The 23185-nt window shown below is 42.1% G+C and overlaps 2 protein-coding genes across 2 annotated transcripts in view; one reads left to right on the top strand and one right to left on the bottom strand.

Annotated features, from left to right (window-relative positions):
* Positions 1-18170, bottom strand: part of myo1g (myosin IG) — a 101720-nt gene extending 83550 nt beyond the window's left edge. Inside the window, exons 1-3 of the mRNA XM_075449801.1 lie at positions 17930-18170; positions 7452-7545; positions 7208-7373 (exon numbers count right to left, since the gene is read on the bottom strand). Coding sequence (XP_075305916.1) covers positions 7208-7373; positions 7452-7545; positions 17930-18155 — 486 coding nt within the window. The 5' untranslated portion in view covers positions 18156-18170. The remainder of the gene's footprint in view (positions 1-7207; positions 7374-7451; positions 7546-17929) is intronic.
* LOC142368180 (putative C-type lectin domain family 20 member A) lies at positions 9098-13589 on the top strand. The gene is made up of 5 exons (XM_075450320.1): positions 9098-9147; positions 9230-9598; positions 11858-12196; positions 13315-13403; positions 13485-13589. Exons 1-5 carry the CDS (start codon positions 9111-9113, stop codon positions 13587-13589), a joined length of 939 nt encoding a protein of 312 aa, XP_075306435.1. The 5' UTR covers positions 9098-9110.
* Positions 18171-23185: the final 5015 nt, after the last annotated feature.

The raw sequence follows: 23185 nt of genomic DNA, 5'->3' as shown, positions 1-23185 counted from the left end.
TACTGCCACCATGATCCATACAGCCACCATGATCCATACGGCCACCATGATCCATACGGCCACCATGATCCATACGGCCACCATGATCCATACAGCCACCATGATCCATACAGCCACCATGATCCATACAGCCACCGTTATCCATACAGCCACCATGATCCATACAGCCACCATGATCCATACAGCCACCATGATCCATACAGCCACCATGATCCATACGGCCACCATGATCCATACAGCCACCAGAACCATACGGCCACCATGATCCATACAGCCACCATGATCCATACAGCCACCGTTATCCATACAGCCACCGTTATCCATACAGCCACCGTTATCCATACAGCCACCAGATCCATACAGCCACCATGATCCATACAGCCACCATGATCCATACAGCCACCGTTATCCATACAGCCACCATGATCCATACGGCCACCATGATCCATACAGCCACCATGATCCATACAGCCACCATGATCCATACGGCCACCATGATCCATACAGCCACCAGATCCATACGGCCACCATGATCCATACAGCCACCATGATCCATACGGCCACCATGATCCATACAGCCACCATGATCCATACGGCCACCATGATCCATACAGCCAACATGATCCATACGGCCACCATGATCCATACAGCCACCATGATCCATACGGCCACCATGATCCATACAGCCACCGTTATCCATACGGCCACCGTGATCCATACGGCCACCATGATCCATACAGCCACCATGATCCATACGGCCACCATGATCCATACGGCCACCATGATCCATACAGCCACCATGATCCATACGGCCACCATGATCCATACAGCCACCAGATCCATACAGCCACCATGATCCATACAGCCACGGTTATCCATACAGCCACCGTTATCCATACAGCCACCAGATCCATACAGCCACCATGATCCATACAGCCACCATGATCCATACAGCCACCGTTATCCATACAGCCACCATGATCCATACGGCCACCATGATCCATACGGCCACAATGATCCATACGGCCACCATGATCCATACAGCCACCATGATCCATACGGCCACCATGATCCATACGGCCACCATGATCCATACAGCCACCATGATCAATACGGCCACCGTGATCCATACGGCCACCGTGATCCATACGGCCACCGTGATCCATACTGCCACCATGATCCATACGGCCACCATGATCCATACGGCCACCATGATCCATACAGCCACCATGATCCATACGGCCACCGTGATCCATACGGCCACCGTGATCCATACTGCCACCATGATCCATACAGCCACCATGATCCATACGGCCACCATGATCCATACTGCCACCATGATCAATACGGCCACCATGATCCATACAGCCACCATGATCAATACGGCCACCATGATCCATACGGCCACCATGATCCATACGGCCACCATGATCCATACAGCCACCATGATCCATACGGCCACCATGATCCATACGGCCACCATGATCCATACGGCCACCATGATCCATACAGCCACCATGATCCATACGGCCACCATGATCCATACGGCCACCATGATCCATACGGCCACCGTGATCCATACGGCCACCGTGATCCATACGGCCACCGTGATCCATACTGCCACCGTGATCCATACAGCCACCATGATCCATACGGCCACCATGATCCATACGGCCACCATGATCCATACGGCCACCATGATCCATACGGCCACCATGATCCATACGGCCACCATGATCCATACGGCCACCATGATCCATACGGCCACCGTGATCCATACTGCCACCGTTATCCATACAGCCACCATGATCCATACGGCCACCATGATCCATACAGCCACCGTTATCCATACGGCCACCATGATCCATACAGCCACCGTTATCCATACAGCCACCATGATCCATACAGCCACCGTTATCCATACAGCCACCATGATCCATACGGCCACCATGATCCATACAGCCACCGTTATCCATACGGCCACCATGATCCATACGGCCACCATGATCCATACGGCCACCATGATCCATACAGCCACCATGATCCATACGGCCACCATGATCCATACAGCCACCATGATCCATACAGCCACCATGATCCATACGGCCACCGTTATCCATACAGCCACCATGATCCATACAGCCACCGTTATCCATACAGCCACCAGATCCATACGGCCACCATGATCCATACAGCCACCATGATCCATACGGCCACCAGGATCCATACGGCCACCATGATCCATACAGCCACCATGATCCATACAGCCACCATGATCCATACGGCCACCGTTATCCATACAGCCACCATGATCCATACAGCCACCATGATCCATACAGCCACCATGATCCATACAGCCACCGTTATCCATACGGCCACCATGATCCATACGGCCACCATGATCCATACGGCCACCATGATCCATACGGCCACCATGATCCATACAGCCACCGTTATCCATACGGCCACCGTGATCCATACGGCCACCATTATCCATACAGCCACCATGATCCATACGGCCACCATGATCCATACGGCCACCATGATCCATACGGCCACCATGATCCATACAGCCACCGTTATCCATACAGCCACCATGATCCATACGGCCACCATGATCCATACAGCCACCGTTATCCATACGGCCACCATGATCAATACGGCCACCATGATCCATACAGCCACCGTTATCCATACAGCCACCATGATCCATACGGCCACCATGATCCATACAGCCACCGTTATCCATACAGCCACCATGATCCATACGGCCACCATGATCCATACAGCCACCGTTATCCATACGGCCACCATGATCCATACGGCCACCATGATCCATACAGCCACCATGATCCATACGGCCACCATGATCCATACAGCCACCGTGATCCATACAGCCACCGTTATCCATACGGCCACCATGATCCATACGGCCACCATGATCCATACAGCCACCATGATCCATACAGCCACCATGATCCATACAGCCACCATTATCCATACGGCCACCATGATCCATACGGCCACCATGATCCATACGGCCACCATGATCCATACGGCCACCATGATCCATACGGCCACCATGATCCATACGGCCACCATGATCCATACGGCCACCATGATCCATACGGCCACCATGATCCATACAGCCACCATGATCCATACAGCCACCATGATCCATACAGCCACCGTTATCCATACGGCCACCATGATCCATACAGCCACCGTTATCCATACGGCCACCATGATCCATGCAGCCACCATGATCCATACGGCCACCATGATCCATGCAGCCACCAGATCCATACAGCCACCATGATCCATACAGCCACCATGATCCATACGGCCACCATGATCCATACAGCCACCATGATCCATACAGCCACCATGATCCATACACCCACCATGATCCATACGGCCACCATGATCCATACGGCCACCATGATCCATACAGCCACCATGATCCATACAGCCACCATGATCCATACACCCACCATGATCCATACGGCCACCATGATCCATACGGCCACCATGATCCATACAGCCACCATGATCCATACAGCCACCATGATCCATACAGCCACCATGATCCATACACCCACCATGATCCATACGGCCACCATGATCCATACAGCCACCGTTATCCATACGGCCACCATGATCCATGCAGCCACCATGATCCATACACCCACCATGATCCATACAGCCACCATGATCCATGCGGCCACCATGATCCATACAGCCACCATGATCCATGCGGCCACCATGATCCATACAGCCACCATGATCCATACAGCCACCGTTATCCATACAGCCACCATGATCCATACAGCCACCATGATCCATACAGCCACCATGATCCATACAGCCATGATCCATACAGCCACAGTGATCCATACGGCCACCATGATCCATACAGCCACCATGATCCATACAGCCACCGTTATCCTTACAGCCACCATGATCCATACAGCCACCATGATCCATACGGCCACCATGATCCTTACAGCCACCATGATCCATACAGCCACCATGATCCATACAGCCACCGTTATCCTTACAGCCACCATGATCCATACAGCCACCATGATCCATACGGCCACCATGATCCTTACAGCCACCATGATCCATACAGCCACCATGATCCTTACAGCCACCATGATCTATACAGCCACCATGATCCATACGGCCACCATGATCCATACAGCCACCGTTATCCATACAGCCACCATGATCCATACAGCCACCATGATCCATACTGCCACCATGATCCATACAGCCACCATATCCATACAGCCACTATGATCCATACAGCCACCATGATCCATACAGCCACCATGATCCATACAGCCACCGTTATCCATACAGCCACCATGATCCTTACAGCCACCATGATCCATACGGCCACCATGATCCATACGGCCACCATGATCCATACTGCCACCATGATCCTTACAGCCACCATGATCCATACTGCCACCATGATCCTTACAGCCACCAGGATCCATACGGCCACCATGATCCATACGGCCACCGTTATCCATACGGCCACCGTTATCCTTACAGCCACCATGATCCATACTGCCACCATGATCCATACAGCCACCATGATCCATACAGCCACCATGATCCATACGGCCACCAGGATCCATACAGCCACCAGGATCCATACAGCCACCATGATCCATACGGCCACCAGGATCCATACGGCCACCATGATCCATACAGCCACCAGGATCCATTCAGCCACCATGATCCATACGGCCACCGTTATCCTTACAGCCACCATGATCCATACAGCCACCATGATCCTTACAGCCACCATGATCCATACTGCCACCATGATCCTTACAGCCACCATGATCCATACGGCCACCGTTATCCTTACGGCCACCGTGATCCATGCAGCCACCAGATCCATACAGCCACCATGATCCATACAGCCACCATGATCCATACGGCCACCATGATCCATACAGCCACCATGATCCATACAGCCACCATGATCCATACAGCCACCATGATCCATACGGCCACCATGATCCATACGGCCACCATGATCCATACAGCCACCATGATCCATACGGCCACCATGATCCATACGGCCACCATGATCCATACAGCCACCGTTATCCATACGGCCACCATGATCCATACAGCCACCATGATCCATACGGCCACCATGATCCATACAGCCACCATGATCCATACAGCCACCATGATCCATACAGCCACCGTTATCCATACGGCCACCATGATCCATACAGCCACCATGATCCATACGGCCACCATGATCCATACAGCCACCATGATCCATACGGCCACCATGATCCATACGGCCACCATGATCCATACGGCCACCATGATCCATACAGCCACCATGATCCATACGGCCACCATGATCCATACGGCCACCATGATCCATACAGCCACCGTTATCCATGCGGCCACCATGATCCATACAGCCACCATGATCCATACAGCCACCATGATCCATACAGCCACCATGATCCATACACCCACCATGATCCATACGGCCACCATGATCCATACAGCCACCGTTATCCATACGGCCACCATGATCCATGCAGCCACCATGATCCATACAGCCACCATGATCCATACAGCCACCGTTATCCATACAGCCACCATGATCCATACAGCCACCATGATCCATACAGCCACCATGATCCATACAGCCATGATCCATACAGCCACAGTGATCCATACGGCCACCATGATCCATACAGCCACCATGATCCATACAGCCACCATGATCCATACAGCCACCGTTATCCATACAGCCACCATGATCCATACAGCCACCATGATCCATACTGCCACCATGATCCATACTGCCACCATGATCCATACAGCCACCATGATCCATACAGCCACCATGATCCATACGGCCACCATGATCCATACAGCCACCGTTATCCATACAGCCACCATGATCCATACAGCCACCATGATCCATACAGCCACCGTTATCCATACAGCCACCATGATCCATACGGCCACCATGATCCATACGGCCACCATGATCCTTACAGCCACCATGATCCATAAAGCCACCGTTATCCTTACAGCCACCATGATCCATACAGCCACCATGATCCATACGGCCACCATGATCCTTACAGCCACCATGATCCATACTGCCACCATGATCCATACGGCCACCATGATCCTTACAGCCACCATGATCCATACAGCCACCATGATCCTTACAGCCACCATGATCCATACGGCCACCATGATCCTTACAGCCACCAGGATCCATAAAGCCACCGTTATCCTTACAGCCACCATGATCCATACAGCCACCATGATCCATACAGCCACCATGATCCTTACAGCCACCATGATCCTTACAGCCACCATGATCCATACGGCCACCATGATCCTTACAGCCACCAGGATCCATACAGCCACCATGATCCTTACTGCCACCATGATCCATACTGCCACCATGATCCATACAGCCACCATGATCCATACGGCCACCATGATCCTTACAGCCACCAGGATCCATACAGCCACCATGATCCTTACAGCCACCATGATCCATACTGCCACCATGATCCTTACAGCCACCAGGATCCATACGGCCACCATGATCCTTACAGCCACCATGATCCTTACAGCCACCAGGATCCATACGGCCACCATGATCCATACGGCCACCGTTATCCATACGGCCACCGTTATCCATTCAGCCACCATGATCCATACAGCCACCATGATCCTTACAGCCACCAGGATCCATACGGCCACCATGATCCATACGGCCACCGTTATCCATACGGCCACCGTTATCCATTCAGCCACCATGATCCATACGGCCACCGTTATCCTTACAGCCACCATGATCCATACAGCCACCATGATCCTTACAGCCACCATGATCCATACTGCCACCATGATCCTTACAGCCACCAGGATCCATACGGCCACCGTTATCCATACGGCCACCGTTATCCATTCAGCCACCATGATCCATACGGCCACCATGATCCATACGGCCACCATAATCCATACGGCCACCGTGATCCATACAGCCACCATGATCTATACGGCCACATGGGCTCAGGAGGAGCTGGGAGAACCATTTCCACTCAACCAGAAATGAATGCATTAAAGAAAACTTCTGAACTTCTGCTGAGTGGGTCAAACAGAGCGGATAAATTCAGCGTCCCCTCACCTTCTCCAGCAGGTAGTTGTTGATGTGTCCCCCGGTGGGATCGCCGTTGAAGTTGAAGTTGATGTCCATGTACTTGCCAAAGCGGCTGGAGTTGTCGTTGCGGTTGGTCTTGGCGTTCCCGAAGGCCTCCAGCACGCAGTTGGACTTCAGCAGCACATTCTTCACACTGATCCAGAGACGGAGGCCAAGTTAGGGGATTCATGGAGGCATCCAGGCATTTCTGGAATGTCAGGGGGGGGCTCACCTCTCCACCTCCGCCCTCTGGGTGGGGTTCGTGATGGCTGCAATGTACTGCATGATGTATTTACTGGCTTCCGTTTTCCCCGCTCCGCTTTCACCTGAAACACAACGTTTCACACTACCGATGAGAGGAAAACACACAAATTAATCCGTTTTAAACTAGGGCTGGGCAGCGATTAAAATGTTTAATCTAATTAATCACATGATTTCCCTGATTAATCACGATTAATCGCATTTGTACGCAGAATCCAAAAATGAATCCAAAAGTAGCGTATAGCTTTTAGCATTTAGCTTTATTTTAAATGTGCTGCCATATGAATGAAAGTGCCATAACATTTGTTGTGCAAACACACTTTTAACATCAGCATCTTTCTGTAGTTTTTATGTAGAAGCCTCGCTCCACTGTCTGTTTCCTTGAATGACTTGCTGCTATCAGTTGTGTGTTTTGCCTTTAAGTGATATTTTAGACTGGAACTACTACGCTGAGAAGACAATTCAACTTGGCAGAGTTTACAGATGACTTTGGTTCTGTCGACTCCGCCGTCTGGAAGAACTTTAAAATGAAAATGGCCGAGTAAAAGTTCCGTACCCTTCTCCATGTTTGGTGGCTCCGCCGATTACTTTCTTTTCCGGTTCCACAGCAGACAGCAACAGACTTTTACAGAATAAAAGCCTGTGAGCAACAGACTTTTACAGAATAAAAGCCTGTGAGCAACAGACTTTTACAAAATAAAAGCCTGTGAGCAGCAGACTTTTACAAAATAAAAGCCTGTGAGCAACAGCCTTTTAAAATAATAAATTAAATAATAAAACAGGGGTGCTGCGTGTCGTTCCCCCTGTCTCTGCCCCCTGCTTCCTGTCTCTCTGAACTTTCCAATAAAGGCACAACATTTTTTTTAAAGAAAAATAACACAAAAAAACCTGCGTTAATGCGCGATAAAATATTTACCGGGGTTAAATAATTAAAGAGTTAATGCGACAATAACGAGTTAACTCGCCCTAGTTTTAACTCAGAGGAGCAGATCCACAAATTAATTTATAATGACACAGAAAGAAAAACCTGCAGAACTTTTTATTTATAATGACACAGAAAGAAAAACCTGCAGAACTTTTTTATTCATAATGACACAGAAGGAAAAACCTGCAGAACTTTTCATTTATAATGACAAAGAAGGAAAAACCTGCAGAACTTTTCATTTATAATGACAAAGAAGGAAAAACCTGCAGAACTTTTCATTCATAATGACACAGAAGGAAAAACCTGCAGAACTTTTCATTCATAATGACACAGAAGGAAAAACCTGCAGAACTTTTCATTTATAATGACACAGAAAGAAAAACCTGCAGAACTTTTCATTTATAATGACAAAGAAGGAAAAACCTGCAGAACTTTTCATTTATAATGACACAGAAGGAAAAACCTGCAGAACTTTTCATTTATAATGACACAGAAGGAAAAACCTGCAGAACTTTTCCCAGACTTTTGTCAGTCTGGCTGCTTTGAGGCAAATCTAAAGAAATGAGGACCGGATGAGGATGCTTTTCATGAAGTTAGAGACACTTTTTGCATGAGTATGCAAACCTAAGCAGGAAGGGAATTTAACTAGACTTTTCATACGGATCCGTGTCAGTCTGCTTTTACAAGCTGCCGAACAGCTCGGTGATGGAGAGGCTCCTGCTGACGCTCCTGCTCCTCTCAGGTAAATCATCCTTCACATTTGGAGGACAGTTAACACACATTGCAGAACCTCAGGTGTGGATGCTTTGCGTTTTTTTCCTCAGAGGGGCCCGTCCTCTCCGCATGCGTTCCCCGGCAGTACATCTTCGTTGATCAGGCGATGAGCTGGACCAAGGCTCAGGCCTACTGCAGGCAGACCTACACCGACCTGGCCATCGCTGGAAACTCTGAGGAAATGAACCGACTGATCGACACGGTCTCATCTGCCGCTCCCAGCTCCGGGGTCTGGATCGGTCTGTACAGTGAAAATACATTCCTGTGGTCCGACGGGTTCAGAGGAGGAGACGAGTACAGAAAGTGGAGAAGTTACGAACCGGACTGGGAGGAAAAAGAACTCTGTGTGAGGACCGAAAAAAATATCGGATGGTGGGATAGTCCCTGCATGAACCGGTACCGGTTCATCTGCTACGCAGGTAAGACGCGGCTCACCTCTAAGACCTTTAAATGCCTTTAAACCAGAGATCCTCATTGTGCGGCTCCTTGCACTCGCATAGCAGCTTTTAACAATATGGTTACAATAACAACACATTTTTCAAATAACATACAGCGAATACTGCACAGTATTAAGTGTTTTTATTTAGTATTAATTAAGGCTTAATGGTGTTTCCTAAAGGGGGGACTGTTAAACCTGGCAACGCAGCCCACTTAAAGGAATAATCCGGAGTAAAATGCACTTTAGGTCAATTTACGGGATGTTGGGAGTACATACGTTGAGTTGACATCAAAATCATTTAATTCTGATGTGTTTTGAGAATTTTGATTTGACCGTTTTCAGCCAAAAGTCGTTAGCCTGGAGGAGAGTGGGGCATATGGTATCGCCGCTACAAAACGCTATTTTTACACCTCTTCTACAGCTCCAAACAACATAACACTTACGTGGTAGTGAGTAGAGGGTCCCTAAATCCAAACAGAAGTGTCCCGAGGTCTTCATGTGGTCGGATAGAGAGTCCAGAATGAATTTAAAACCAGCCAGTATCTTTCCGGAAATGCTCCTGCTGCAGCTGGCATCTTCAGCGTAAAGTCCGTATAGTAGAGCCGAGTGTGGAGTAACACGCTCTGGAAATTCACAATTTCGTTGCCGTTTTTTTTTTTTTTTACAAACATAGTCCAGTATTTCTTTCGAAAGTGAAATGAAGTTGTATGCAACAGCAAAGCCTAGCTTACTAACAGGTTGGAATTTTATAAAATGTCACGTGACCTTACGTCTCGCGTGACCTAGCCTCCTGTTTACGGAAGACGTCTTTTGCGTGACTGGACTGACCATCACAGAAGGAGGAGAGGTGTGTGAGCAGATTGTTGAACAAACGGCGGAGCAAACTTTTGGAGTTATGGTGCGTGTTTGTTCCTATCCTGGCTTTCGAAAGAAATACTGGACTATGTTTGTAAAAAAAAAAAAAAAAAAAACAGCAACGAAATTGTGAATTTCCAGAGCGTGTTACTCCACACTCGGCTCTACTATACGGACTTTACGCTGAAGATGCCAGCTGCAGCAGGAGCATTTCCGGAAAGATACTGGCTGGTTTTAAATTCATTCTGGACTCTCTATCCGACCACATGAAGACCTCGGGACACTTCTGTTTGGCTTTAGGGACCCTCTACTCACTACCACGTAAGTGTTATGTTGTTTGGAGCTGTAGAAGAGGTGTAAAAATAGCGTTTTGTAGCGGCGATACCATATGCCCCACTCTCCTCCAGGCTAACGAATTTTTGGCTGAAAACGGTCAAATCAAAATTCTCAAAACACATCAGAATTAAATGATTTTGATGTCAACTCAACGTATGTACTCCCAACATCCCGTAAATTGACCTAAAGTGCATTTTACTCCGGATTATCCCTTTAAACCACAGAGCATGCTAGCTCCTTTAGCCAGCGCGAGATGCAGGCACAATGGATCGGTTTTTAGTTAAAAAAGGGCAAAAACCAGCACAGAAACCATGCTCATCCTGAATGTCTCACTAAGATTACAACAACAAACTACAAATACAACATGAAGAAAGTCGAGGACATGCATGCCAGCTTCTGCTCATCCCAGTATTAAGGTAAATGTGGTCTGCACTGCACCTCCAAAAATAAGTAAGAAAAACAACAAATAAAAGACGTTTTTTTGCTTGAAATAAGCAAAAAAAAAATCTGCCAATGGAACTAGTGAAAATCGGCTTGTCAAGATTTCTTGAAATAAGATGTGATATTTAGGACTTTTGAGATGAAAGTGATCTTGAAATTAGCTTAAAAACCTCTTCAAATGTAAAAAAAAAGCTTATTTCATATGAAATCCGACTTAAAACAATTTGTTTTCAAGACTTTTTCATTTAACAAGATATTCCAGATGTATTGTCTTCCAACAAGTCCCTATATCTGGCTGAAATCATGCTTATTAGGCAGTTGTGTTTTATATTAAGTGTAATGAGACATTTTGACTAGAAAAGAGAAAAATATACTTGGTAAGACTTTGATTTCTTCCAGAGTGAATTTAAAATGTATTGGCTGTCTTATTTCTTTTTTTTGTGGGATGTTTTATATGTAAAAATGCATATTTGCAAAAGGGGACTTTAGTATGTTGTCGTAAAAGTGGCTCTTCCCTTGATTTTAGTCTGCAAACTTGGCTGTTGTGAAAAAAATAGTGAGTATCACTGGTTTAAATGAACTCCCGAGTGTCCTCCCTGAACCACAGGAACGCAGCTGGATCCTGAATTCATCGCCGTGCAGGAACCAACGACCTGGCTGGCTGCTCAGAGCTTCTGCAGGGAGAACTTCACGGACCTGGCCACCGTGAGGGACGACCAGGAGCACCAGGAGGTCCAGAAGTTGGTGCCCTCGGGATCCTCTGCGTGGATTGGCCTGTTTCGACCCGCTTTGGTCTGGTCTGATGGGACAGAGTTCTCCCTCAGCAGCTGGGACGGCGCTCGTCCTCGAGGCATCAGCTGTGGCGCCGCCTCTTTGAAGGAATCCGACAACCTGGACTTTCAGTCGTGTGAAACCAGACTGCCCTTCGTCTGCTACAGCCACCCCGGTGAGTGTTTCACGAATGAAGCCTGACTGAAGCCTGAATTAAGCACGAATTAAGCCCGAATGAAGCCTGTTTGAAGCCCGAATTAAGCCAGAGTGAAGCCCGAATGAAGCCTGAATGAAGCCCGAATTAAGCCCGAATGAAGCCCGAATGAAGCCCGAATTAAGTCCGAATTAAGCCAGAGTGAAGCCCGAATTAAGCCCGAATTAAGCCCGAATTAAGCCCGAAATAAGCCTGAATGAACCCCGAATGAAGCCCGAATGAAGCCCGAATTAAGTCCGAATTAAGCCAGAGTGAAGCCAGAGTGAAGCCCGAATTAAGCCCGAATTAAGCCAGAGTGAAGCCAGAGTGAAGCCCGAATTAAGCCCGAATTAAGCCCGAATTAAGCCCGAATTAAGCCCGAAATAAGCCTGAATGAACCCCGAATGAAGCCCGAATGAAGCCTGAATTAAGCCCGAATGAAGCTCGAATTAAGCCAGAATGAAGTCCGAATGAAGCCTGAATGAAGCCTGAATGAAGCCTGTATGAAGCCCGAAAGAAGCCTGAATGAAGCCTGAATTAAGCCCGAATGAAGCTCGAATTAAGCCAGAATGAAGCCTGAATGAAGCCTGTATGACGCCCGAAAGAAGCCTGAATGAAGCCTGAATGAACCCCGAATGAAGCCCGAATGAAGCCTGAATTAAGCCCGAATGAAGCTCGAATTAAGCCAGAATGAAGCTCGAATTAAGCCAGAATGAAGCCCGAATGAAGTCCGAATGAAGCCTGAATGAAATCCGAATGAAGCCTGAATGCAGCCTGAATGAAGTCCGAATGAAGTCCGAATGAAATCCGAATGAAGCCTGAATGAAGCCTGAATGAAGTCCGAATGAAGCCTGAATGAAGTCCGAATGAAGCCTGAATGAAGTCCGAATGAAGCCTGAATGAAGTCCGAATGAAGCCTGAATGAAATCCGAATGAAGCCTGAATGAAGCCTGAATGAAGTCCGAATGAAGCCTGAATGAAATCCGAATGAAGTCCGAATGAAGCCTGAATGAAGCCTGAATGAAGTCCGAATGAAGTCCGAATGAAGCCTGAATGAAGCCTGAATGATGTCATAAGTCGTGTTTAACTTTTTCACCCAGTTTTTAGGAAGGTGGTGAAGCTGAGACTGAGGGCGGCGGGCTCTGTGGACCTGAACGACCCCGCTGTGAAGGCAGACCTCCTGAGAAAGGCAAGGCCGGAGCTAAAAATGTAAACCTCCCAAACAGATTTAGTTTTGTGTTTCCAAACATCTGCCATCTGTCCGTTTCAGCTGCAGCTCCGCCTGAAGGCGAGCGGCGCCACCCTGAGGTGGCGAGAGCAGCCCGACGGACGCGTCTTCACCGAGGAGGCCGACGTTAGAGGAGACGAACTCTGAAACTCAAAAGCTTCAGATCTGCTTTAAAAGCTTGTGGTTTAGACAGAAATGTAGTTATTTAACGCTCGATTACGACAACAAAACTACACGATGAACGAAAAGTAACGTTACAGAACTGTGGGTATCCAAGAGGAATCCAATCCAATCCACTTTATTTATAAAGCACAGTTTAAATAAACACAAAGGTTTCCAAAGTGCTGTGCAATAAAATAAATACAATAAAACATAATAAATAAATAGACTGTCCACCCCACCCCAAATAAAATATCTGTGAACATAAAATCAACAGCCTATGTAGTATTAAAAGCCAAGGAAATATATGATATAACCTGAAATGCATGCAAACATGTAGAAATATATTCGTTTTATATCTGAAGATAAATGCAGAAACAGTTTAACAGAATGAAATAAATCACTTCAGCTTGTTTTAATCTTTTTTACTTCACTTTAATCTTTAATTAAAAAAAAAAAATAAGAACGTTTTTAATTTCTTTCTTTGTTTCAGGTTTTTCTTTCTTTGTCAAGAACAACAATAAGAAGAATAACGTCGAAAAAACAAAGGCGGGAAATGTAAAACAGAGGAAGTAAATTACAAAAAACAAAAGAGATGAAGAATTAAATGATTTGGAGGAAATAAGAAAAAATACTTTAAATAACATATTCAATTAAAAACTGAGTGCAAATGCAGTTTAAAATTAAAGCAGAAAATGTTGTTTATTCCACATCTTCGTATATATATTCCAGATTGTGGCAGCTTCGGTCCTCCATACTGACCTCTAGTGGTCATCAGAAGAACTGCATGTGGCGGTAAAATTGGCTTTTGAGACTTTATTTTAGTCCTAACCGTCTGTCTTTCACACCTGACAAACTAATTTGATTTTATCAGCTAAACTCAGGCAGGAAATAACACTTTTATTTAAATTAGATTAAATTAAGACTTTGATCCAGAATCAGGACAAGTTATTTGAATATCTCTCACCAACTGAAGCCACCGTGTAATCCTCCTCCAGCTGACTCAGCATCTTTATCTTAACATGCAAACTAACACTGATCCTCCAGGCTATCATGTAGAACACCGAGTCAGAGTGGAAGGGGACTCACCCATCATTTCTGCCAGACTACAAACAAAAGAAGCTCATTTCAGGAGCTATAAACATCAATTTTCTTTGAAAAAAAAATCGAATACGTAAGCTAGCTAGTTTCCAAAATGCAAGCCGTGGGGTAAACAGAGGCAGGTCTGAGGCTGCAGGAACAGCGAGGAGGGGGCAATAATTCATGTTTCACTGCAATCGAATGAGGAGGAAGTTAAGAAGATCTTCAAGCTGCAGCGTTGTTTGTTTCCAAGTTTCCAAAACTGAGAAGATTCAGCAGTAAACGGGCTAAATTATGCTGTTAGTGTGTTAAAGTTTTAGAGTCAAATGTTTAGAGTTAAAGGTTTAGAGTTAAAGGTTTAAAGTTAAAGAGTTAGAGTTAAAGAGTTAAAGGTTTAAAGTTAAAGATTTAGAGTTAAAGAGTTAAAGTTTTAAAGTTAAAGATTTAGAGTTAAAGAGTTAAAGGTTTAAAGTTAAAGATTTAGAGTTAAAGAGTTAAAGGTTTAAAGTTAAAGATTTAGAGTTAAAGAGTTAAAGGTTTCGAGTTAAAGAGTTAAAGGTTTCGAGTAAAAGAGTTAAAGAGTTAAAGGTTTAAAGTTAAAGATTTAGAGTTAAAGAGTTAAAGTTTTCGAGTTAAAGTTTTCAAGTTAAAGAGTTAAAGGTTTCGATTTAAAGGTTTCGAGTTAAAGAGTTAAAGGTTTAGAGTTAATTAGTTAAAGGTTTATGAGTTAAATAGTTAAAGGTTTAGAGTTAAATAGTTAAAGGTTTATGAGTTAAATAGTTAAAGGTTTCGAGTTAAATAGTTAAAGGTTTAGAGTTAAATAGTTAAAGGTTTCGAGTTAAAAAGTTAAAGGTTTCGAGTTAAAAAGTTAAAGGTTTCGAGTTAAATAGTTAAAGGTTTCGAGTTAAAAAGTTAAAGGTTTCGAGTTAAAAAGTTAAAGGTTTAGAGTTAAAGGTTTCGAGTTAAATAGTTAAAGGTTTAGAGTTAAATAGTTAAAGGTTTAGAGTTAAAAAGTTAAAGGTTTAGAGTTAAATAGTTAAAGGTTTAGAGTTAAAAAGTTAAAGGTTTCGAGTTAAAAAGTTAAAGGTTTAGAGTTAAAGGTTTCGAGTTAAATAGTTAAAGGTTTCGAGTTAAATAGTTAAAGGTTTCGAGTTAAAAAGTTAAAGGTTTCGAGTTAAAAAGTTAAAGGTTTAGAGTTAAAGGTTTAAAGTTAAAGAGTTAAAGGTTTCGAGTTAAAGAGTTAAAGGTTTCGAGTTAAAGAGTTAAAGGTTTCGAGTTAAAGAGTTAAAGGTTTCGAGTTAAAGAGTTAAAGGTTTAGAGTTAAAGAGTTAAATACCTGTGAAGATAAAGGTTTGTTTGTTTGACCTTTGATGCATCAGATTAAATAATGTTGGTTTCTATCCTTTCTGCTTAATACTTATTATTTATTGTAAAGGCCACAAGCTGCAAAGCGTTAGTGAATAAATAAAGTAAATAAAGTGTAAATGCAGTTCTGTTCTCTTCAGACTTCACAGTTACAGATAATTATTCAGGCCCCGTGGTGGTTAAAACCACAGATGTGTATAGAATGGCTAGATGTGTCACGTCTGAGTTTAGAACGTCCGCACAAGTCGGCCATCTTACCACAGGGCGAGATGTCCGGGAGACAGTCAAACCTGAGGTAACCATAGTTACGCTAAGTGATCTGCTCTGACGCTGTTACTCTCATCTCGCAGAAATCTCCACGATTTTACACCGTTTGTTTTCTAACAAACGTAATTGCCGTGGTAATAATTCTGGATGATTGAATATGTAAAAATGGATAGATATGTAGAATGGTGTTCTATACATATCTATGGGGGCAGGGGGGGTCACGGACAGAGCAATACTCAAAAACCCACATTCAGTACTTTACATACTGAAAGACCCTGTGCGATATTTTATTTATTCGGTCATCTGTGCAATAATTCACGTCACTACTGTGCACTATCTTATCTATTTATGGTCATACTATGTGCATACAATGTGTAATTAACACAAGTGTAGTGCAATATGGGCAATAACTCAACCATAGTGCTATAACTTATTTTATCTAACTCCCTTTACTTTGTATATCTTGTATAGCCTATACAGGGTGCTTGCTCTTTTTCCAAATTAAAATTCCAGACTTTTTTAAAACTAATACTTTTTCCCCCCAAGACCTTAACTTTATGTACTTGTAACTTGTGTGCCTGCTGCCTACTTCATTGGTTGAGATTGTACCAACTGGGTTTATTACAAATGTTAATTTTTATAGGCTTGTATTCAATGAACAAATGCATTATTCACAGTAAATTATGCTTTTACTGATGAAAACGTTTCAAAACATGAAAATCACAAGTACATGAATTTCACATCAAAGAAGAGTCACAAAAACTATCTATAAAAAAAAAAATGAATGGATGGATGAATGTATGTAGAATTCAGTCTCTTCACTCACATCTCATCCCATTAGGCTAACACAGTACGTGACCAGTTAGTAAACTTCTGGTTTTATAGCCTACCTTCCTATTTCTCATTTCACAATGCCTTTCAGCATACTGTAAAATTCTACCATACATTTATTTTCCATACTTTATTCAGACTTTCACACAAAATTCAAGACTTTTCAAGGTCTGGAAAACAGTGATTCAAAATTCCACTTATTAAGACTTTCAAGACTTGGGCAAGCACCCTGCTATATTCTTTGTTTTAGATTATTCTACATTAATTCTATTTTAATTATATATTATATTAATTAATCTATATTATACTGTATTTGAGATTTATAGAGATCCTATGTGTGTGTTTGGAGCTACTGGGGACTTGAATTTCCCTGAGGGAGTCATCCCAAGGGATAAATAAAGTTGAGTCATGGGGCAAATAAACGTGAAATATTTATGTTTTTTATTTTTAAAAATAAATATGGACTTCGTCTGTAGTGTGATGATTAGCTTACTACTTTGATGTTTATAATAACCTAAACATTTGAGAATTAAGCAAGTTATGTCTTGAATGTTGAATGTTTCACGATCAACACAATGTTGTCGGCGAGAGAGCTGCCTGTGGTAAGATGGCGGCCATCTGCGGACGAGACATCTAGCCATTCTATACATATATATGGTTAAAAACATCTCATCATGAACTCGTTCCAGATGTTTGGATGCAGAGCAGCAGGTATTAATGAGCCTGGATCAGTTAATATGATTAATATGAAGCTGCGGTTTGGGACGTCGGCTCGTGTGACGCACCTGAGATGACGATGCAGGTGTCCTTAGCTCGTCTCTTCATGGCCTTGTAGGCAGCGTCCGACACCGCGTACAGGTGAGGAGGGTTTTCGTACAGCTCCCGGCCTCGGTACGCATCCACCGTATCTTTGCCATAGATATCCATCTGTTGGTACGGGTTAACGGAGACCACCACCTCGCCGATGTAGGTGTAGATCCGGCCCTTGTCAAACCTAAACAGACAAAACATTCAAGCAGAAACGTCACTGTAGGAGCTATTTGTAGAGTTACTTTTATTAGTTTCAGCCTGTTTTCGGCCTGTTTTCAGTCTGTTTTCAGTCTGTTTTCAGTCTGTTTTCAGTCTGTTTTGGGCCTGTTTTCGGTCCCGTTAAACCAAATCCCCCATGATGCATCAGTGGCCTTTTGATTTGGTTTGGTTTAAGTTTAATTTGTTTTTTTTATGGACAAATGGCCACTACAGTCACATTCAGATATTCTACAGTAATTTATTGGGAGTCGTCATTTAACACCAAAGTGCACATGTGGGATTTCATTTGATCACACACACTCTGACTCCTGTCAAACCGCCAAAGCTAAAGGTTTCAGGACACATCCGCCACCTTTGTGTCACATGACAGGAAGCGTTTGTACACTGGAAGCAGGAAATGAAACTTGTGGTTCAAAGGGCGTCGCAGCCTCGTTTAACCTGCTGTGGGTTTGTTGAGATGGGACGGGTAAAACTGACACGCCACAGGGGTTAGCAGGCTGCTAAATTACACATTTAACCCTTTGTGTGGGTCTTAACATTGTGTTTACTCCCTTTGTCCTAGGGGTCAAAAATGACCCGCCCTACCAAAGCCCCAAAATAAAGCAACTTAACTGAATTTTAAATCCAAAATCTATTTTGTATGATGAAACCACCTGTTATTTATCTATTCAACTCAATTCAATACATTTTTTATCATGTATTTTTTGTTACACAATACAAAAAGACAATCACCAGTTTTCAGGATTACACTTTTTTTTTTTTTTTTTTAAACCACAAACCAACTGTCAGTAGGACCAACAGTTTTCTTGTTTTCTCAGTTTTTTTTTTTTTTTTTACATAATAAAGGTTTATTATTGCTATTATATAAATGTGAAGTAATTACTTCTGAATTAATTAGATTGAAAGGAAAAAAAACAAAAAAACAGTGAACTTTTTTCTGCTGTTTCCGGCTCAGAGTCGGGAACCTGAAAGGTTCACTTCTGTAGATCTGATTCAACCCGATACTGCCTGGTTCTAAATGTCAGGAAATTCCTCAATTTGGAGGAAGAAATCACTTTTTAAAAAAGCATTTTTAAACAGCAGTAAACACAACCCACACAAAACATTTGGTAATAAGTCAAAATGTGTAAACATCACAGCTCAACAGGCTGATCAATAGTGTTTATCGCGTCACATCTTTCCAGTAAAACCGACCTCCCCAGTATCAGAATGATTAGCTAATTCACCATCTGATTCATACTGAATGATTAGGATGTAAGGACCTTTACAGTCACGTCACTTTATGGGGTTAAACACAGTTAGGCTAACTGTTATGTCAGCTCTAGCTTCTTTTCCTAAAGACGCAGAACTTTGTTGTTACCTCGAGGTAACTTGACCTCTTAAAGCAGATATAACATAAATAAAACAGTTAAACAGTTTAGCTAGCGCCACCATTGTTGGGCTTAGCTAAACAAATTGGTTAGCTTAATTTGCTAATAGGCTAACTAAAAGGCTAACTGTTATGTCAGCTCTAGCTTCTTTTCCTAAAGACGTAGAACTTTGTTGTTACTTTGAGGTAACTTGACCTCTTAAAGCAGATATAACATAAATAACACAGTTTAGCTAGCGCCACCATTGTTGGGCTTAGCTAAACAAATTGGTTAGCCTAATTTGCTTATAGGCTAACTAAAAGGCTAACTGTTATGTCAGCTCTAGCTTCTTTTCCTAAAGACGCAGAACTTTGTTGTTACCTCGAGGTAACTTGACCTCTTAAAGCAGATATAACATAAATAACACAGTTTAGCTTGCGCCACCATTGTTGGGCTTAGCTAAACAAATTGGTTAGCTTAATTTGCTTATAGGCTAACTTAGTTTTTTAACTTTAGTTAGCCTATAAGCAAATTAAGCTAACCAATTTGTTTAGCTAAGCCCAACAATGGTGGTGCTAGCTAAACTGTGTTATTTATGTTATTATTATCATATTTTTATTTGAATAGGGACAATGCACATTAATGAACATCAGTATAAAAACAAATGTAAATATGCCGGATTATAGCTACAAAGCTAGTTTTCATCCGTAGTCCCCGTTATATCTGCTTTAAGAGGTCAAGTTACCTCATAGTAACAACAAAGTTCTGCAATCTTAGGAAAAGAAGCTAGAGCTGACATAACAGTTAGCCTTTTAGTTAAAGGTTTAAAGTTAAAGGTAGGGTAGGAGATCCTGGATTTTGAGTCCAGCGAAGCTGCATTTTGAAAATACACAGGTAAAAAGTCCCAACCCTTTTCTTCACTTTCCCCCTGAAGCCACGTCTCTAGAGTACATGAACGCGCACGAGCACTAAGGTGCACGAGCGCTGTTCTGACAGCAAGCATCGATCGTTGCCGTATTTAGTATTTAGTTTATGCTAACTATACGTTTAATAATGCTAGGTGCTAGCCAAGCTGGCTCTAGTTTAGCTTCCTGCCAAGCTTCTGGACGCGTAATTCGTTCACGGAGCAGGGTACGCGCACAGGGGGGGGAGAGCAGATTGCAGTTTGATAGACGGCATCAGTATCCAATCATTGTGAACGGTCCGTTCACAATGATTGGATACTGTTTTTCCTAGATTGTACGTTCTAGAGGCCACTAAAACTTTTCATATTTGTGTCAAAACTTTTAATTAATTGGTTGCAATGGGGGTGTGAAGTGTATTTCAAGCAATATGTAAAAAAATGTTCCAGAAAAAGATCCCCTACCCCGCCATTAAATAGTTAAAGGTTTAGAGTTAAATAGTTAAAGGTTTCGAGCTAAAGAGTTAAAGGCTTCAAGTTAAAGGTTTAGAGTTAAAGAGTTAAAGGTTTAAAGTTAAAGGTTTAGAGTTAAAGAGTTAAAGGTTTAGAGTTAAAGAGTTAAAGGTTTAGAGTTAAAGGTTTAGAGTTAAAGGGTTAAAGGTTTAAAGTTAAAGGTTTAAAGTTAAAGAGTTAAAGGTTTAGAGTTAAAGGTTTAAAGGTTTAAAGTTAAAGGTTTAGAGTTAACGAGTTAAAGGTTTAGAGTTAAAGGTTTAAAGGTTTAAAGTTAAAGGTTTAGAGTTAACGAGTTAAAGGTTTAGAGTTAAAGAGTTAAAGGTTTAAAGTTAAAGGTTTAGAGTTAAAGAGTTAAAGGTTTAAAGTTAAAGGTTTAGAGTTAAAGAGTTAAAGGTTTAAAGTTAAAGAGTTAAAGGTTTAAAGTTAAAGGTTTAGAGTTAAAGAGTTAAAGGTTTAGAGTTAAAGGTTTAGAGTTAAGGAGTTAAAGGTTTAAAGTTAAATAGTTAAAGGTTTAGAGTTAAAGGTTTAAAGGTTTAAAGTTAAAGGTTTAGAGTTAAAGAGTTAAAGGTTTAAAGTTAAAGGTTTAGAGTTAAAGAGTTAAAGGTTTAAAGTTAAATAGTTAAAGGTTTAAAGTTAAAGGTTTAGAGTTAAAGAGTTAAAGGTTTAAAGTTAAATAGTTAAAGGTTTAGAGTTAAAGAGTTAAAGGTTTAGAGTTAAAGAGTTAAAGGTTTAGAGTTAATGGTTTAAAGTTAAAGGTTTAGAGTTAAAGAGTTAAAGGTTTAGAGTTAAAGAGTTAAAGGTTTAAAGTTAAAGGTTTAGAGTTAAAGAGTTAAAGGTTTAAAGTTAAAGAGTTAAAGGTTTAAAGTTAAAGAGTTAAAGGTTTAGAGTTAAAGAGTTAAAGGTTTAAAGTTAAAGGTTTAGAGTTAAAGAGTTAAAGGTTTAGAGTTAAAGAGTTAAAGGTTTAAAGTTAATGGTTTAAAGTTAAAGGTTTAGTGTTAAAGGTTTAGAGTTAAAGGTTTAAAGTTAAAGGTTTAGAGTTAAAGAGTTAAAGGTTTAGAGTTAAAGAGTTAAAGCGTTAAAGGTTTAAAGTTAAAGAGTTAAAGGTTTAAAGTTAAAGGTTTAGAGTTAAAGGTTTAGAGTTAAAGGTTTAAAGGTTTAAAGTTAAAGGTTTAGAGTTAACGAGTTAAAGGTTTAGAGTTAAAGGTTTAGAGTTAAAGGTTTAAAGTTAAAGGTTTAGAGTTAACGAGTTAAAGGTTTAGAGTTAACGAGTTAAAGGTTTAGAGTTAAAGAGTTAAAGGTTTAAAGTTAAAGGTTTCGAGTTAAAGAGTTAAAGGTTTAAAGTTAAAGAGTTAAAGGTTTAAAGTTAAAGGTTTAGAGTTAAAGAGTTAAAGGTTTAAAGTTTAGAGTTAAAGAGTTAAAGGTTTAGAGTTAACGAGTTAAAGGTTTAGAGTTAAAGAGTTAAAGGTTTAAAGTTAACGGTTTAGAGTTAAAGAGTTAAAGGTTTAAAGTTAAAGGTTTAGAGTTAAAGAGTTAAAGGTTTAGAGTTAAAGAGTTAAAGGTTTAGAGTTAAAGAGTTAAAGGTTTAGAGTTAAAGGTTTAGAGTTAAAGGTTTAGAGTTAAGGAGTTAAAGGTTTAAAGTTAAATAGTTAAAGGTTTAGAGTTAAAGGTTTAAAGGTTTAAAGTTAAAGGTTTAGAGTTAAAGAGTTAAAGGTTTAAAGTTAAAGGTTTAGAGTTAAAGAGTTAAAGGTTTAAAGTTAAATAGTTAAAGGTTTAAAGTTAAAGGTTTCGAGTTAAAGAGTTAAAGGTTTAGAGTTAAAGAGTTAAAGGTTTAGAGTTAAAGGTTTAGAGTTAATGGTTTAAAGTTAAAGGTTTAGAGTTAAAGAGTTAAAGGTTTAGAGTTAAAGAGTTAAAGGTTTAAAGTTAAAGGTTTAAAGTTAAAGGTTTAGAGTTAAAGAGTTAAAGGTTTAGAGTTAAAGAGTTAAAGGTTTAAAGTTAAAGGTTTATAGTTAAAGAGTTAAAGGTTTAAAGTTAAATAGTTAAAGGTTTAAAGTTAAAGGTTTAGAGTTAAAGAGTTAAAGGTTTAAAGTTAAAGGTTTAGAGTTAAAGAGTTAAAGGTTTAAAGTTAAAGGTTTAAAGTTAAAGAGTTAAAGGTTTAAAGTTAAATAGTTAAAGGTTTAAAGTTAAAGGTTTCGAGTTAAAGAGTTAAAGGTTTAGAGTTAAAGAGTTAAAGGTTTAGAGTTAAAGGTTTA

Source organism: Odontesthes bonariensis, chromosome 18 (genome assembly GCF_027942865.1).
Source record: "Odontesthes bonariensis isolate fOdoBon6 chromosome 18, fOdoBon6.hap1, whole genome shotgun sequence".
Classification (NCBI taxonomy): domain Eukaryota; kingdom Metazoa; phylum Chordata; class Actinopteri; order Atheriniformes; family Atherinopsidae; genus Odontesthes; species Odontesthes bonariensis.
The sequence above is the reverse complement of the archived record's forward strand: the minus strand, read 5'-3'. Positions and strand labels throughout refer to the sequence as shown.

Coding starts and splice junctions, on each gene's coding strand:
- LOC142368180 (XM_075450320.1), top strand. CDS start 9,111: ATGGAGAGGCTCCTGCTGACGCTCCTGCTCCTCTCAG. Junction 9,599..11,857: donor CCGGTTCATCTGCTACGCAG/GTAAGACGCGGC, acceptor CCTGAACCACAG/GAACGCAGCTGGATCCTGAA. Junction 12,197..13,314: donor CGTCTGCTACAGCCACCCCG/GTGAGTGTTTCA, acceptor TTTTTCACCCAG/TTTTTAGGAAGGTGGTGAAG.